Here is an 18,944-nt window from a genome sequence, read left to right on the forward strand (position 1 = left end):
CATTTACACATCAAAACAGTGCAGAAAAGGGATAGTTCTCTGGAGGGCAGGGGAGGGTGGAGGGGGTGGATGAGTGTAATGAGGGCTTCTTTTATTCTCTTTGCTCTCCCTCTCTCTTTCTTCTTTCCTGAGGGGTGGGTGGATGGTTGTGGACTGATAAGCATGGCTTGGGTTCGGGTGGAGGTGGGTAAACACCTCATAAAGATCCTCTTTTAATCAAACACATGACCGGACAGGGTCTCTCACACTCCACTCAGCCGGACAGAAGAGAGTGTGGCTAACCGACCCGTGGTGGGCCTAAAAAGTATCTGAACACTTTAACTCTTTAAAGGTCCATTAGATAATAAAATCTATAAACAAATGAATTTTAGAGTGAACTATAGACCTTAGTCAGGTTAGACGCCATCCTGGATTTTACTCTGTGATAGACTTACAGTCTTTTCAGTGGAATGTGCTGTATTAAGGTCCTAGATCACATGTAACTTTCTAAATTGTTTCTAAGTGTTTTGGAAAGATGTTTTATGTAGGTCTTCGTTTTCATTACTGTCAGAAAATAATATGGTACTACCCTGATTAATGTATATTTTGATAGGCTTTAACATCATGAAAGCTTATATAAGGTTTGTGAGAGAGGAAGTTATGGAAGCCGCAAGGAATTAAATAATAAAAAAGGTAAATGAGACTTTATATGTCCCAATACTAATTTTTTTCCTCGGAATTGCAAGTTTTTATCTTGCAATTCTGACATTGTAACTTTATATCTCACAATTATGAGAAAGAAGTCAGAATTGCAAGATATAAATTCTCATTTTTCTTATGATTGTGAGATATAAACTCGGAATTGTGAGAAAAACAGTCAGAATTGTGACATATAAACTGAAAATAAAGGTATTTGTCTCACAAAGGTCTTTTTAATTTCACAATTCTGACTTTTTTCCCCCTCGCAATTCAGAGTTTATTACTCACAATAAAAAAATAAAAAAAAGAGTCAGAATTGTGAGATACAAATTAACAATTTCCTTTTTTTATTTCTTATTCTGTGGTGGAACAAGCTTCCATTGGAAGTGAGTGAGAGGATGTGAGTGAATGCATGTTTTACTCCAGTGTTGACCTTACATTTGTGGTTGAGCAGGTGCATTTCAGACATAATCCACTGGCCTGAGTAATTTTAATTGGTGCCACACACACACACACACACACACACACACACACACACACACACACACACACACACACACACACACACACACACACACACACACACACACACACACACACACACACACACACACACACACACACACACACACACACATCTCATACCTGATGCAGATGGATTGAGATGGAGGTAAAGCACTCCTCCAGAGAGGCAACCTGAGCTGAAAAATACCATAACACTCTGTCATAAAACGCTAGCAGACCTCAACGACCTGCTCTGAAACAGTGGTTGCTGAAAGGATATGTGCACTTGCCAAAGCTCTCAGAGGAGCCGCTTTGTTGTGATGACGATGGGTAAATGACACATGCAGCTGTCAGTTTAAACAACAAAACAATGTGGCTTCTATAACTCATATAGACCTGTCAGCAACTGCCTGTAAAATATTGCAGCAGTGTCAGAAATTATTAGTGGCTATATTTGTCAGGGACATTTTTTGGACAATTGAACAATTATTACTTATGAAAGCAAACCAACATAGCTACACGTAATGCGCAAGATTAATTCTAGTAGGGCTTGAATAGAACATTATAAAATATTGCAAAGTGTACATAATTTTGTTTTTAATATCTGAGGTAAATGTTCCATCACATTTTTTGCCCCAAGCCCTGATAAATGTAAAGTTTTTATTCAGATCGTTTATAAGGTGGAAGATGTCTAGATTGTCCAGTGAAACTATTTCAAAATTCATAATGTACATAGACACCTGCAATTTTAGAAAGTTCTACTAAGTTTGCGGAAATAATGTTTATGAAACTACACCAGTACTTATTGAAGAGTATATTTATTTACTTTGACAGTGTGTATGTAACAGTAAACTTCTCACCAGCACCAAATTTTCTTGAAGAGGGCCAATATGTTGCTATCCCTATGTGTCCACCATTTTCAGACTATTCAACTATTATGAATGGAAGACCAAATAGACCATTCTTTTCAGGGATACTTAGCATACACCCATGCTACAATATATATTATAAAAATATATATGTAATATGTTTGCTCATAATGCATAGCCTGTTGGCTTGGCATATGCATTAAAGTTTTTAAGCCAATAAACACATTTAAAGGCTCCAATAAGAGAATGAGCTGAAACAAATATGCATTGGCATACAAATTAATCATCAAAATCCAGACCTGCAGTTACAAACGGGTAGAGGTAGGGTGAAGGAAATACAATTCAAGCAGCCATTGGAGCCCTATATGCTCCGGATCAAGCGTTGGAGAAAAGTGCCTTTATTTGCATGAGTGGCTCACATCAAAGAGTGGAGGGGGAAGAGAGAAGAACCACACAACAATAGGAGAATCTGGATGTGTTTGTGCGCATGTGCTGCTCCTCATTAATTAAATATAATTCCAGAACAACCTCTGCGTTTAAAGGTGATGATGTGAACGTTCACACTGAGAAATCCAGGCTACTGTCTGTCGCTCTGCTCAACAATTCCCTTTGAGGATGAAGGAGAGAAAACCACCAGGGATTTCTGTTCTGATAAACGAGCTCAAAGGAGAGCGTGCCCAAAGCAACTGCGTCTGTCATATGGAGGGAAAGAGAGAAAATAGAGCAAACAGCTGAAAGAAGGAGAAGAAGAAGAAAAAAAACAGCGAACATGGAGTATAACACGATTCATAAACAATGTGCTAAAAACTAAAATGAGGCCTTAGCTACAAGCCTAATCTTCACGATCCAAGCTTAGTCACAACTCTGACCAATAGGCCCTTAAAAGTGACATAGATTTATTCGTGTCAGGGGCGTACAAAGCCACATAGCCTTGTGTTATTCGGGGGTAGCCCACTCTTTTGAAGGCTCCTGAAAGGGTCCCTCAAGGACCGATTTGCATTTGAACTGGGGCAACCTTTCAGATGCAAACCTAGCTTTCTTCATCAAAATATTTGCATTGCTTTGACGCATTTTCTTGTTACAGTCCATGTGAAAAGTCTCACCAAGGCGCTTCTCTTTAACTTTCACCTCTAAATAGATGCAAACACAGCCGCCCGGCACAAGTACTTGAATGAAATTGAAATAATAGTGTCACTTTGTGTAGCAACACTAAAACAAAAGTACAAAACACATTTAGGTTAGCAGTTAACTCTTGAAATGCCTACTTCAATGAATAAACTTCAGTCAACTGTTGAAAATATATAACATTTTATTATCTTTTTCAAAAAGGCACTTTTAAACAAACGATCAATGCCATCTTGTGAGAAACCAAGACCAAGAAAAATTAAATATATTTATATATACAATAAATTATGTGTCCTGAAACATTTGAACAAGTAAATTAAACATATTAACAAGTCATTGAACAGCTCTCAAACCGGAACACTGTGCACTTCTCCATGCAAGAGCAATTGCAGATATTTAGAACTGATTAGGATGTGCATATCTGTCTCATTTATTGCTACAGCAAGCGATAATAAAAATTCTCCTTTTAAGAAAGTACTGTTAATCCATTGTTTAGCTGCAATGTTGGGTTTTAAATTTCTTTAGTTCGCCATAAAGCTTCACTGCACTGCATGTCTTATCCTCACAAAGTCCACAGTACAGGACATCACAGTCTCAGCGCTGTGCTCATACATGCGTGGGACAGTCCGAGTAGGGATCAGTCTTGGACATGTGCAGTATGACGGCAGGTGCTTTGTAGTGGCAGTGACTAGTGCTACAGCTCCCGCTGCACTGCTTCCTACAAGTCCTGTCTGTAAACTTTCTGCTACACAGACCCTGCCAAGTCTGCAGCGTCTTGGAGCTCCAGACCCACACGCCACTGGTGATGCCCACCACCAGCGACATGAAGATCTTCAGCATGAACACGGCCACGGTGGGCACCGAAGACTCCAGAGAGCAGTCCTCGTTCCTCCGACCGGGGAATGTGGTGCACTTGCTTTGGAGCCCTCGGAATTTCCAGTAGTCCATGTTGAGCCGCTCATAGAAGTAGCAAATGATGACGCAGGTGGCAGGAACCGTGTACAGAATGGAGTAGATGCCGATTTTCACCATCAGCTTTTCCAGCTTTTCCGTGTTGGTGCCTTCAGTCTTCATCACCTTCCGGATGTGGAAAAGCGCCACAAAGCCAGTCAGGATGAAAGACGTCCCAATGATGAGATAACAGGACAGAGGCACGAGAACGAAGCCTGTTAGCGCCCCCACATCCATACTGCCCACATAACACAGTCCGGTGAGCTCGTCGCCCGCCACTTTCCGCATGGTGAGGATGACTATGGTCTTCAGGGCAGGCATGCCCCAAGCAGCCATGTGAAAGTAGCTGCTGTGCGACTCAATAGCCTCGTGACCCCATTTCTTACCAGCCGCCAGGAACCAAGTGAGAGTGAGGATGACCCACCAGATGGAGCTTGCCATGCCAAAATAGTAAAGGATGAGAAAGACTATGGTGCAACCCGTACTCTCCAGGCCTTCTTGGATGATGTATAACTCGCCATTCTCACGGTCACACGCGATGTTCTCTGCCCCGGCAACGGATCGAATGATAAAAGCGACTGAGTAAACGTTGTAGCACATGGAGAGGAAGATGATGGGCCGCTCTGGGTACTGGAAGCGATGTGGGTCAAGGAGGAAGGTTAGGACTGTGAAAGCTGTGGATATGAAGCACAGAGTAGACCAAACCGCCATCCAAATAAAAGCAAAGTCCTTATCCTGTCTGGACCAGAACACGTCCACAGCGGACGAGCAGCGTGGAGCGCACGTCTCGCTCTTTTCCACATACTGGAACTTTTCCGGGTTTTCACAAACTCCCACGCTGCCCCCTGAGCGTCCGTTTCCAGTGCCAGGCTGCCTGGGTCTGGACGGCACAGGCAACATGCCCTCTCCTTTCTTAGTCTCAGTTTTGGTGTCATTTTCCGGGGCTTCCATGCACAGAGCGTTGGGGTCATTTCTGGTGGGCAGTTTAGAGCAGTCCAAAGAATCAGGCCAAGCATAATTAAACTTCTCCATGATGGGCGAGCACTTCTGACGTGCCTGTTCGCACATCGGACGGCAGGCGGGGATGGATGTGGACACTTGGTCAGTACACATAGGGGCATAAAGAGAGCAGAGGAAAAATCTCAAATGCACATCACACCCATATTCCACCAGAGGGGCGAATTCATTCAGTTTAATCGCAGCCTCCCTCTGATTTTCGTGGTCCATAAAGTTGGGCATCCTGGTGAGGTTGTACCCGATGCCCTGGCACATAGGGATGGTGATAGGCTCGCATTTAGCTGGTCTTCCTCTCTCCGGGTCATAAGAGTCAATCTCTAAACTGTAGGCAGCAATAATCAGCTGACACCACAGAGAAATCACAATTTTTAAAGGTGAGCCTCCCATGCTGGATTTTCAGTCACCTTTTTTTAAAAATGAAATTAGTCAAGAAAAACTTTCCTGGCATATACAGTCCCAAAAGAAGATTATTTTTATTTATTTATGGGTGATTATGTAGCTCCATAGACACTGCTTATATTAATAGTGTTTCAATGAATATTTCATATGTTGTCCAAATAAAACGATGAAAAATAGACAGCCTATTCTTCTGAATTAAACTTCTCTGAAAAATCCTCTTTCAAAGTCTTCATATCATACAAAAAGGATGCTTAATTTCCAAGTTCGTATGTTAATAGGAAAAGCGCGCGTGCACAGTCACTTTAAAAAAAAACTAATATTCCACGTCAGTCATTACCGTCATTATTGGGACAAATAAGTGCATCAGGAGGAGCTCAACAAGAGAAACAACAAATCTGTCCGTGTCTTCGGTTATCTCCAAACTTCTGTGAAGCGTATAGTCCGACTGCAGCTCCTCTCTGTTCTCCTCACATCTCTGTGGCTCACACTGAACTTTCTTTCGCTCTCCTCTCTCAGTGTCCGTTTAATACGGGGGCGGGGTATTCATGACGTACTCAACTGGTTCCGCCCACACAATTCTGAAAAGCCAATGACGCCGAGAATGTGCTCCACCTACTTACTACTGAAAATATATTGCGTGAATCGTGGCTCCGCCCACCTACAACATAGAAGGCAAAACACAAACGGTCAATCTGGAGATTTACCCTTGGAAAAAATGTACCATGGCAATCGTAGTTCGAGACAAAATACCATATCATTTTTCCGACTGCAAATTTAAAAAAATAATTAAATAGGATTTCATTCAAACAATGTAGGCATTTCCGAATTTCTTTCTTTCTTTGTTCCTTTCTTTCTTTTTTATTATTACTAGCAGTGGCTATACAGCAGTTAGCCTACTTTTAGTAACAATAAATGTAAATATATTTTAGTCGAAAACACCATTATGAATTTTTGAAAGCTTCCATGTAAATTGTCTAATGCAATGGGATTGTTTGTTTTAGACTAAACATTTTATTTTACATTCCTTACAAATATATTTAAATAGCTAATGTAAATCCTTGCATATGAGATTTCAACCACAGAATTAGTAGAATCCTAAACAGCCGAAACTGATATAAAATATCTCCCTGTGGCACTGATATTATGGCTTAATAAAGCAATGGCAACAGTGGAAAATTAGGGTGCAAAGGAATTTATCAAAATAGCTGCTATGATACTCAACACCTCAGGATATTACTGTCAAGGAGAGAAGTTCATTCCAAATTTAATGAAAGAAAAACAAAGTCCAGACAAGAAACTTTAATTATAAAAAACAAGTAGGCCTAACCTGTCACAGATTTCAATAATTTTTTTATTTTATTAAACATCATTATTTACACTGGAACATCCCACATCCCGAGATTCCTGTAAAAGAAAAAGATTATTATTACCATCTAGTGGCTATACAATGTACAACACTTACACATAGTGAGGCAAAAAATGAGACCTCAAACCGCTTAAATGTTTTTTTAATCTTCCTTAAAAAGCTCAAATGTAAAGAATGTCAAAAAAATGTTTATAGCCTACTAATATAGAATAAAATATGTTTAAAATCATCTGCCTCTTTCATTCCAAGACTCATTAATCATAGGCCGAACTCAGTTCTCAAGCCAAACGTTTGGTCAAGATAAAACAGGCCTGATTAGAATCCCTTCTGTTTGATGTGGTTACAGTGGGCATTTAAACCTTTTCACCCGTGGTGTTAGATTTTGAGCAGTTATCAGATTTGGATTTGGCATACTAAGCCTCACTTAGTCTGAAAGAGCACAGAGTGAGTCTGATATCCCTCCAGCCTGAAAAGGAAATACATACCAGACAGAACGATTTTTATCACACTCAGCGTTTGCACGTCAGACCCCTATCCAATCCAATTTTGGAATAATGAACATTTTTACATTTATGCTGTCAATTTCATTCAAAAGCAACTGAGATTCCCTGGGAATCAAACCCATTAGCCTGGTGTTGTTGGCGTCATGTGGAACGTTTTACTGATCAATACATGCTGTTTGAAACTTTACAGAGAAAATAAAAACATTTTGAAAGTGTAGGGTCCTCTCAGTCTCAGCATGTGTATGGAGCCTCCCAAGGACCGATATGAGATTTTTATCAGGAAACAGAACTCTCCATGTTTTCATGCCACCTATCAGAAACATTTACACCCTTTTAATCTTATCTGAGCACTCAGGCAAACCTCTGTGTTCCCGACTAACACAAAATGCATCTTTAAAAAACAGCAAGCCTCCAGGACCGATCTACTTGAGAAGCAGGGCGACTTGCCTAAAGACTTTACAAATTGCGGGTGACAGATGGAGGCCTTAATTAGAGCTCACCCAACTGTGAATTAAAGTGATGTGAGATCATGTCATGACACCATATCCTGTTTGGGTAGCCGTGCCATGTTGGTATCTCTCTCACTCAAGCTAATGGAGCTCAGAGCACTTAGCCTGTCACTATTGATCAAAATGGCCACCAAGTCCTGTGACTCCACTGCACTGGACTGCACATTCTGTGGTTGGAAGTCCTGCATCATCACTGTTCACTTTTCTGTTGTCTAAGAGAAAGATTATTAAGGACACTTTCTCGGAACGCTGACATAAGGCCCGATGCTGTCTGCTGGGACAGTGTTGATGTGGAGAGTGCGTCGGGCTGTTTGGCACGTGGCAGGGTAAGATATCTGTGTCTGAGTGGAGCAGTGCCTGACCCAGGATAAGAGAGGTATGGGGACAATGCCATCAGCTGGAATTAAGAGAGGGGAGGCAATCACAATCCTTTCCATTGCATTGCAACTTATTATAAGCTTGAAAAGTGTTCTAAACATAACCTGCAATACAAAGATACAGTGTCCCTAAAAAAGTATTTAGACATTATTTAGAGTAAAAATGTCAAAATGTTATTGCATTAGATACAAAATTTCAACATTTGTAAAAAAGAAAAAAAGACAAAAGTGTGCTTAATTGTATTGAATGTGCATTTGTAGTGCACATAAAAAGTACTGTAAAAAAGGTCCTCTTATTTCAGCTTAACAACTACCTATTTCAACCTTACATTTTAAAGTATAATCAACTTGGTTGTACAAGTCATTTCAACTTGAATTATATTAAACTGACTTAAAAAAAGGAGATGAATCTTAAATAACATAAAAAAGACAAAGCAATGAGATAAAGTAATGTAAAAAGATAAGTTGCCATGACTTACTGATCATTTCATTTTTTATACTATGCACTTATATATATATATATATATATATATATATATATATACTGCATATATGGTAAAACTTTATTTCGATGGTCCACTTTAGACATTCAACTAACTATAAGTACCATTGTACATGTCAACTAACTTATTAGAGTATTAGTAGACTCTCTGCTTAATATCTAACACTTAATTTTGATAGTCCCCGTACAGACATTCTACTGACTAAAAGCAACTTTGCAACTACATGTCAACTTGTTCTACTAACACTAACCCTAAAACCAAACCCTAACCTAACAGTCTACTAATACTCTAATGAGAGTTAGTTGTCATGTAGTTGCAAAGTTACAGGTAGTAGAATGTCTAAAGTGGACCATCAAAATAAGTATATTTTATATATTATATACAATCTACAATATAATTAACCAATCAAAGTGGATTCATAAGTAATTTCAACTTAATTTACGTTAAACTGACTTTAAAAAATGAGTTGCTTCTTTTAAGTCTCTCTCTCTCTCTCTCTCTCTCTCTCTCTCTCTCTCTCTCTCTCTCTCTCTCTCTCTTATATATACCCTCTATATATATATATGTATATATATATACACACTGTAAAATATTATATGATCAATAAATTATGACAACATATGTTTTTACATTGCTTTAACTCAACAAAATAAGTTGTGCAATTTTCAGTTTATGTAAATTAAGTTGAAATTGCTTATACATCCAGGTTGATTGTACTTAAAAATTGATATATATATACATTTATATATATATACAATTTTTTGTATTCTTTTAAAGTATATTATTTTCATAATAAATACTCTTTTTAAAAGTATACAAAATACTTATTTTTCACAAGGGAAACCACCATCTGGACTTTTGTTTTCAGTCTGCCCGTTTTCTCTGTGTTAGTAGTCATGTTGATTTGACTTGTTATTCAGTTCAGGTGTGCGTCATTAATTATCCTGGCTTATAACTTGACTTCCTTTCTTTCTGTTCATCGCAGTCTGCTGTGATCATTATTTCCTACGTTAGTCCACTAATTAGTGGACATGTTAACTAATTACACGTATTTACACTTAACACGTTAGTCAACTAATGCTGTTCACTTAAAGGAGTGATTGAAAACGAGTGGACTGCTGTTGAGCGTACATCGGTTATTGCAGTGCAATGTGGGATTAAATAAGTGCACTCAATAATGTCCACTATGGTTTTGAACACCATTCAAATGGATGTCCCCTCAAATAACGCCCTATTTGAGGGTATAGATGGCGATTTCGGATTCAGCCTATGTGTAGGCTACATCTCGTCTATGTTTGGATGTGTTGTAGGTCTATGCTACTCTCATTGTGTGGATTTGCCTGTGCATTTATTAAAGACTGCTTTATTGCCTTCATCTTCATGTTCATGTGCGTTCTAGCAACACTATCGTGACAACAGCACTCCGTGGACATATTTAAATCTTCAACGTAATCGTTGGTCAGTTAAAATAAACTGAATATTTACTCTAAGGCCATGAAATAAATGGTGGGATTAGTATTACACACCACCAGTCAAATTCAGTTGTGCAGAGGAGGATGGAATATTTAAAGAGGAAAGAGAAACAGAGGGGACAGATTATCTTTCAAAGCTCCTTAAAACTGACTCAAATGGAGTTGAAAATTAGTTCACAGTGATTTTTTTTTTTTAAAAGGACACATTGGCCATGACGTGAACAGCAAGCAATGGTCTCATTAAAGAAATGAGAGAGCAAAAACATACCGCATCATCTACAAATATGAATCTTATGAAACCTGGCAAAAGCTTGTCCAGGTCACATTTTGTAAAAAGGAAAATGAAGTGTATTTCATGACCTCATGTGGATTTTTTTTTTAAACAATTTTTTTCATTATTCTCAGTGGTTATTCTCATTACATTTTATACAACAATTAAAAAGATGATTGAAATGATCAAAAAGAATCAAAAATCAAAAAGAGTACAACATGAACTTTCTTAAAGTATAAATACTTAGTTTAACAAGACACTCATGAAAAATTATATAATCGTAATAATACATTTACATTGATGAGAATTTGGGGGAAAATGTGCTTTATTTTCATGTCAGAATTGAAATAAATTATGCAAGATATTTTTTGTCTTCTGATTTTAGGTTGAAATGTGATCTGAAATGTTTTCTGAAAAATTCACATGTTTACACCCTCATGTCATAATAGAGACACTATTATTAATTAACACATGTACCAGCAAATATGCTGTCATCGCAGCTCCACTGCATCGATTTCCATAAATAAAAGGCAGTATTCATATTCAAGTCAGCTATGACTTCACTCTTCTCATCAGAAAAACAGGGATTTGATTTCACAGCTGTTCAGGTGTCAAGTACAAATACAAAGACAAAAGAAGTGTCTTTGTATTTGCACCCTGTCCCGTATGATTATATGTCTTTCTTTTTCTCTTAGAGTAAGACAACGTGTGGAGGAGTGTGTCAAGGCCTGATGGATTACCGTGATTAAAACTGAGTGTAACAGGAGAGCTGCTCTCTCACATCTGGAGTCAGCGCGCACACACACACACACACACACACACACACACACACACACACACACACACACACACACACACACACACACACACACACACACACACACACACACACACACACACACACAAAGCACAATGCTAACACTGTTTGAGCTAGCATTATGTAATTGCCTGCTAGTCACACTGTCTTACAGTTTAAATTGTGTAGTCTGGATGCTGTGACATGCTTCTAGGTGAATGTCAAGGAACTTTTGTTCGTAAGCTAGTGGCAGAGAGTTGGAGGAAATGATTGTGGGCTAAATTTATTTTTAAACAAAAACAACATCATTTTTATGTTTGTTATTTACAAAGCAATGTAAGGATGATAAAAATGATGTAATACTTATACATTGAATGGGTTGATACAAGTTAAAAGATACTTAAATACTGATACAAGTTAAAAGATACTTAATGTGGTTCATAAAAAGGGGTAAGTTAATAATCTTTATTTTATATCTTAATTTTAAAAAGTTAAAATGCTTCAAAAGTCATTGCATTGCTGCACTGTTTGGTTAAGAAATATTTAATTCATTTCTTTATAAAACAGGAGAAAGAAAATACACTTATGGTCGGTAGATCAGTAATCCATTGCTTTTTGGGTAAAGGAGGCTAAAGAGATTAATAGGATAAAAAGATGATATGTGTTTAAAATGCTGTCTTATTTAACTTCTATAACATTTTGGGGAAATGCACCTTAAATTACAATATGCAGTGTTTGCTTGTTTATATAAGTTTCACTTTCTTTTGCCGCAACTTTAAATACCGGTTTGTGATCGGAGGATCTACTAACGATTGCTAATGCCTCGTTCAGCCTGTGTACGGAACGTGCGGCTTACGTTCGTCCATTACAACATTGGACTTGACTGAAGCCACATTGTGTCCGTGTCGTACTTTCTATTTCCCTTTTTACAGGTAAGAAAGTGGGCTGTAGTATGTTTGAACTATTTATATATGTGTTTAATACCATAAGGAACATGCAGGGAGTAAATGTTAGTGATTATAGTAATTGATATATGCACATTTAGTAGGCTAACCGTGAAGTGTTGCTCCAGTGTAGCCTGTATGCTAGCTATGTCATGTGGAACGAGGTTAAAGCGTGGTGGTAATGTAATACCGCCGGCGCGGCCGTTTTCTCTGTGTATTTGTTTTATATCGTAGGGAAAAGGTAAAAGCGCTATTGTTAAAGTTTATTAAAAAAAATAGTGTTTAATGTGAAGAGGCAATGTACTTTCTGTTTAAGTGCAACGCTACTACTGAGGTTAAAATGTTAAGTGTATTCTGAATGAATAACTATAAAACAGCAGTATTTAGCATTACAGAATATTCTATATTGTGCTGTTTATATTTTTCTAAACAATTTACAGGGTAAAGTTAAATCTCTTTTGTTTAAATAGTCTGTTTTATTAATGTACATTTTCAAGGTTATTTGCCAGTGTTGTTTTAAGATGCAGTAAATATATTTTGATATATATTTTTGGTAATTCACTTTAAAAGTTAACTCAGATATTTTGTAATATGGAGTTATAACTGACTAGCTGATATTTTTCCTAATTGTGTAGTTTTAGAGGGACATTATTATGTCATGTAAAGGGAAAATAACATGTTCAATTGTGATACTGAGTAAACATGTTATTATGCTGTTCATGGTAAATGCATTACAACATTGGACTTGACTGAAGCCACATTGTGTCCGTGTCGTACTTTCTATTTCCCTTTTTACAGGGGCGCAACATTTGGAGGCACCGCTGGGATAGTGTGCAGCGTGGTTCAGCGTCTACAAGAGATGTCCCCAGCCGTCACACATCCCTTTTAAATAACCCAGAACATCAGAAGCAGGTGGCGAATCAGCGACAGTGGGATTCCGATCGTCTTGGGCAGCTTGCATGTGATCTGAGGTATTTCTGCATACCAGGGGAGCTGCTACTACTACCCAAAGATTGAAAGGTACCACTTCACTGCTAGCCCACACACTCAGCTGGAAAGATGGAGTCGACAGGGTTAGAGGAGTTACAGCTTGAAATAATAAGGGCATTGTGTCTGTTGCCCCGAGAAAGTTTGGTGGAGTTGTGTGACTATCTAATCATAGCCGGAGCAGAGTTTGAACATGTTATCAACAAGGGCCGAACTGCTCTCATCACACTAATTTCAAATCACATACAGAGAGAGGAGCTAGAAGAGCTTGAGGATAAAGGTATGGCGGACTTACTCCATCTTCAAGACAAAATGTCTGAGCTCCAGATAGCTGGTAAAGCTGGCACATCAATACAAGTAGGCGAACATCAAGACGGGGAGGAAAAAAAAATACTGGAGGGAATTGAGGCCTTGCAGCTTCAGGTAGCAAGCGCACAGAAACAGAATGAGAACAGTAAGCCAGAGAGAAGAGAAACTAAAACCACCAGGCAGTCACCACAGAGTGTAGTTCACAGTCTTGCACCTCACCCATGGCACAAGGACTTTAAGATAGCTGGCCAAATCGGTGAGCTTGGTCAGAAAGACAAGCTGACTTTTTCAAGTTTAGCACGTCAAATTGAACATGGCTTAAGCAAGGGGTTTCCTGAACTTGAGATAGTAGACGCAGTGGTAAGAGCGATATCCCCAGGCATGCAACTTCGCAGCTATTTAGAGGGCAAGACCAACTTGACCTTACCGACACTGAGGCGAATACTCCGATGTCATTATCAAGAGAAAAGTGCTACCGAACTGTATAAGCAGTTGACATCAGAGGTGCAAGGCATCAAAGAAACCCCACAGAACTTCCTTATTCGCACTTTTGACCTGAGACAAAAGATTTTGTTCGCTTCGCAGGAATCGGATTCAGGTCTCCAATATGACCCTGGATTGGTGCAGAGGATGTTTCTACATACTGTGTTGACTGGCCTGCAGAATGACAACATCAGGCGGGATCTTCAGCCTTATCTGGAGCAAGCTGACATCTCTGATGAATTGTTGCTTGAGCGAATGAATACAGCATTTGCTTATGAGACAGAGAGGCAGAACAAGAAAAAATTGTCAGGACAACAAAGACCTGTTACCATCCATTCAGCCCAGTCCAACGATGCTCCTACCGAAAAGAATGAAAACCCACCGACTCAACAAAAGTCTAAAGTTGCCCCAGCTGTTCTTTCCCAGCTTGAGGAAATTAAATCTGAGATGGCTCTGTTGAAAGATCTTAAAGCAGAAGTGTCTCACATTAGGGAGTCCATGCAACAGCCCCAGCACATGCCTAGACAGCCACTGCCAGCAGGGGGGGGCGATGGCGCATCAGCATTGCAATTCTCAGGTCAGCAGGTGCAGGATCCGGCACAGGGATACTGGTTTAATACGGACCCCAGACCCAGAGGGGGAACTGCTCAGTATCAGCAAAGGTTTGTCCCACAGTACAGCTTCCCCCAATCAAATCGTGGCCAAAGAAGAAAATGTTTTGGTTGTCAACAGAGTGGAGCTGAAGATTATTGCACACACTGTTATAGGTGTGGCAGTAGCGAGCACTTTCTGGCGGGTTGTCGAGCAAGAGGACAGAGACAGTTTGGAGGCGAGTCTTTAAACGGGGGAAGGTCACTCGCACGGGACAGGGAGTGACTAGTAACACAGCAATGTCCCAGAAATGTGTGCATTGTGGACAGAATGGTAAAGGACCAATCCTGAAGCAATGTGCATCCTGTAAGAAAGCATTTTACTGTTCTAGAGCATGTCAAGTTGATAATTGGGCAGCACACAAAAGAGAATGTGAAGCACTCTCGTGTATGACTACAAACACCACTCCAAAAAGGGCTAGAAGGGCGCCATTGGTAGGGGAAAAGCACATGGTTGATTGCTTCATCCAAGGCCAAAGTGTTCGGGCTTTGTGGGACTCAGGCTCCCAAGTGACCATAATTGATGAACTATGGAAAGAAGAAAACCTGCCAGACGCAAAACTAAGAGACATAATAGAACTTCTGGATATAACACAGACTTTTGACATACAGGCAGCAAATGGGGAGAGCATGCCATACACAGGTTGGGTCGAGGTAACTTTTAGATTAGCTTCAGGGGCTGCATCCAACACCGAAGTAATTGTCCCCACACTTGTGATGAAGGGTGGTAAGCTTGTTCAACCTATCATTGGGTCTAATGTGATTGGGATTATTATAGACAATGAACTGAAACAGTCAAACACTACTGACAGGGAAGAGTTAAGTAGAACAGTAAGGGCAGCATTTCCAGGCCAAGCGGCGGCTTTTGTAGAGCAGGTAACGGCTGTGGTAGAGCAAGTTGGCACCACACCAGTGGATGAGTATATAGTCAAGACAAAAAGGGAGAGGGTTAACATACCAAAACGTACATCAGTCAGAGTTGAGTGTTATGTAAATATGGATTCCCCACATGAAGACAACACACTTCTCTTTGAGCCGGATGTGAACCCCCGCTGGACAGAGGGACTTGAACTATGTGACATGCTCGTAAAAGTAAATAAGGGCAGAAAAAAACCCTCCATTACTGTAAGCGTGGAGAATATTACAGATCATGACATAGTGTTAGCAAGGAAAACTGTAATGGGAACTGTTCAGCAGATCCAAGCAGTCTACCCAGCCTCCATGCTAGAGGGGTCCCGCCCTCCACCTTCAGCTACAACAAATCACATCAGGGCGGTAACGGATCAGACTACAGGAAATGTTTGGGATCCACCTGTGGATCTGGGCCACCTCAATGAGCCAGAACGAGAGGTAGTTCATAAGATGTTACGAGAGGAGTGTGCCTCCTTTTCAAGAACAGATGATGATATTGGTTGTATAGAAAAACTTCAACTCAGCATCTCCTTGAAAGACACCGAGCCTGTAGCAAAAGCATACCTCTCTGTGCCTAAGCCACTTTATCGGGAAATGAAGGACTACTTGAGTGACCTCATTGCTCAGGGTTGGGTGGAGAAGTCTAACTCACCGTACGCATCACCAGTCGTGTGCGTTCGAAAAAAAGATGGGAGTCTCCGACTCTGTATAGATTTTCGTGAAGTGAACAGAAAGACCCTCCCTGACCGCCAGCCTATCCCCAGAGTGCAAGAGATAATGGATGGCCTAGGAGGAAATTCGTGGTTCTCTCTTTTGGATCAAGGGAAAGCGTACCATCAGGGTTTTATGGCGAAGGAGAGCAGACCCATAACCGCTTTCGTCACACCATGGGGCCTCTACGAGTGGATCAGAATCCCCTTTGGCCTGATGAACGCTCCAGCCGCCTTCCAGCGCTGTATGGAAGAATGCTTGGAGGGGCTGAGGGATGAGATCTGTATCCCATATTTAGACGACACCCTGGTCTTTAGTAGAACCTTCGAGGATCACGTTGAGAATGTGAGGACAGTGCTACAGCGGCTACGGCAGTACGGGATAAAGTTGAAACCAAGTAAGTGTGAAGTGTTCAAACGTGAGGTTCGCTACTTGGGGCGCATCGTGTCTGCTGAGGGCAGCAAGATGGATCCAGCTGATACTGCGGCTGTTAGGGCTTTAAAGGAGAAGAGGCCACGGACTGTGGGAGAATTGAGAGCAGTGATGGGGCTACTGAGCTATTACCGACAGTACATTAGGGACTTCTCCCGCATTGCCAACCCTCTTTATGCCCTAATGGAATTAGACCCTGGCCCAGATAAGCAGAAGGACCGGAATGTAAGGACAAAAAGAGTGAAAGGGAAGTATAAAGGGACACCATCAAACAAGCCAATCAAGTGGGCTGAAAAACATCAACACATATTGGAGGGATTGATTGACTGTCTGGTTGAGCCGCCAATACTTGGATTCCCAGATTTCAACAAATCGTTCATCCTACACACAGACGCTTCACAGCAAGGCCTGGGTGCAGTGCTATATCAAGAGCAGGAGGGGAAGCCTCGTGTAATAGCCTATGCATCCCGCACACTGACCAAAGCAGAAAAAAACTACCATCTGCATTCAGGGAAACTTGAATTTCTGGCTTTGAAGTGGGCCGTTACCGAGCGCTTTCGAGACTATCTAATTAGCTCATCCTGTACTGTATATACGGACAATAATCCACTGACCTACGTGTTGTCGACGGCCAAGCTGAACGCAACAGGACATAGGTGGGTTGCTGAATTAGCAGACTTCGACATAACAATAAAATATCGCCCGGGCAGAGAGAACTGTGATGCTGATGGCCTTTCAAGAATACCCTGTGACATAGAGACCATGATTGAAGAATGTTCAGAGGAAATGTCCTCCCCTTCTGTGCAAACTACAGTACAAGCTGTGGAAATTGTTTCACCCACTGTGTGGTCCATTATGGCTACTGGATGTGCGGAAACGGATGAGGACATGCCTACACCCCTTTCAAGAGCAGCTCTCCGTCAAGCTCAAAAAGATGATCAAGATATTGGCCCCATCTTTACCGGTAAACAGTCAAATGAGAGACCTGTAGGACAGCAGTTAAAATCATTCGGTGCACGAAGCAGGTGTCTCCTCCGTGACTGGGAGAAGCTCAGCTTTGATGGAGATGGGATACTTCACAGGAAGACTGCAACTAGGACACAACTTGTTCTCCCTGAAATATACAAGTCAACAGTTATGAGACAGCTCCACAATGACATGGGACACCAAGGTGTGGAACGCACAACATCACTTGTTCGGGATCGCTTCTTCTGGCCACACATGCAGAGAGAGATTGAACACTATGTCACTCAGACCTGTACCTGCCTTAAACAGAAAAAACCCTGTCGAGAAACAAAAGCTCCACTTACATCGATTGTCACCTCTCAGCCATTCGAGCTTGTATCCATTGACTTCCTGCATCTAGACAAGTGTAAAGGGGGATATGAATACATATTGGTAATCGTAGATCATTACACACGCTTTGCACAAGCCTACCCCACCACATCGAAATCTGCCAAAACTGTAGCTGATAAGATATTTAATGATTATGCGCTGAAATTTGGGTTCCCCCTGAGGATCCATCATGATCAGGGAGGGGAATTCGAAAACCAGTTGTTTGCACAGCTGAAGAAGAACTGTGGAGTGATGGGTTCCAGAACAACGCCGTACCACCCCCAAGGTAACGGGCAGGTGGAGCGCCTAAACAGAACACTACTGCAAATGCTGAGAACGCTCACAGAGAGGCAGAAGTCAGATTGGAGAGAGTCGTTGCCCAAGCTTATCTACGCATACAACAGCACTCGATGTGAGGTCACAGGTTTCTCCCCCTTCTACCTCCTGTTTGGAAGATCACCGAGATTACCGGTGGATTTATTGTTTGGCTTGACACCAGAGGCTGGGACTGCTGATCATCAGGAGTATATGAGAAGGTGGAAAGAACAGATGCAAGAGGCATATGAGATCACAACGGCAAACGCAAAAAAAAGTGCTGAAAAGAGTAAGAGAAATTATGACAGCAATGTGAGGAGTTCTGTATTGCACGAGGGTGACCGGGTTCTCGTCAGGAATTTGACTCCCAGGGGTGGAACAGGGAAGCTCCGAAACCACTGGGAAGATTGCATTCACAAAGTTATCCGTCGGGTGGGAAAAGACATGCCTATATATGAAGTGATACCAGAACAAGGCAAAGCGAGAGGACGTAGGATACTGCATCGTAACCTGCTGTTGCCGTGTG

The 18,944-nt window shown here is 40.8% G+C and overlaps 1 protein-coding gene across 1 annotated transcript; it reads right to left on the reverse strand.

Annotated features, from left to right (window-relative positions):
- Nucleotides 1–3,342: 3,342 nt before the first annotated feature.
- Nucleotides 3,343–6,032, reverse strand: fzd9b (frizzled class receptor 9b). The gene has a single exon (XM_077248323.1). The coding sequence runs from the start codon at nucleotides 5,529–5,531 to the stop codon at nucleotides 3,783–3,785; it is 1,749 nt and encodes a 582-aa protein (XP_077104438.1). The 5' UTR covers nucleotides 5,532–6,032; the 3' UTR covers nucleotides 3,343–3,782.
- Between the last annotated feature and the right edge of the window lie 12,912 nt (nucleotides 6,033–18,944).

Source organism: Siphateles boraxobius, unplaced genomic scaffold (assembly GCF_051911475.1).
Source record: "Siphateles boraxobius isolate OS27281-9 unplaced genomic scaffold, OSU_SipBor_1 30, whole genome shotgun sequence".
NCBI lineage: Eukaryota > Metazoa > Chordata > Actinopteri > Cypriniformes > Leuciscidae > Siphateles > Siphateles boraxobius.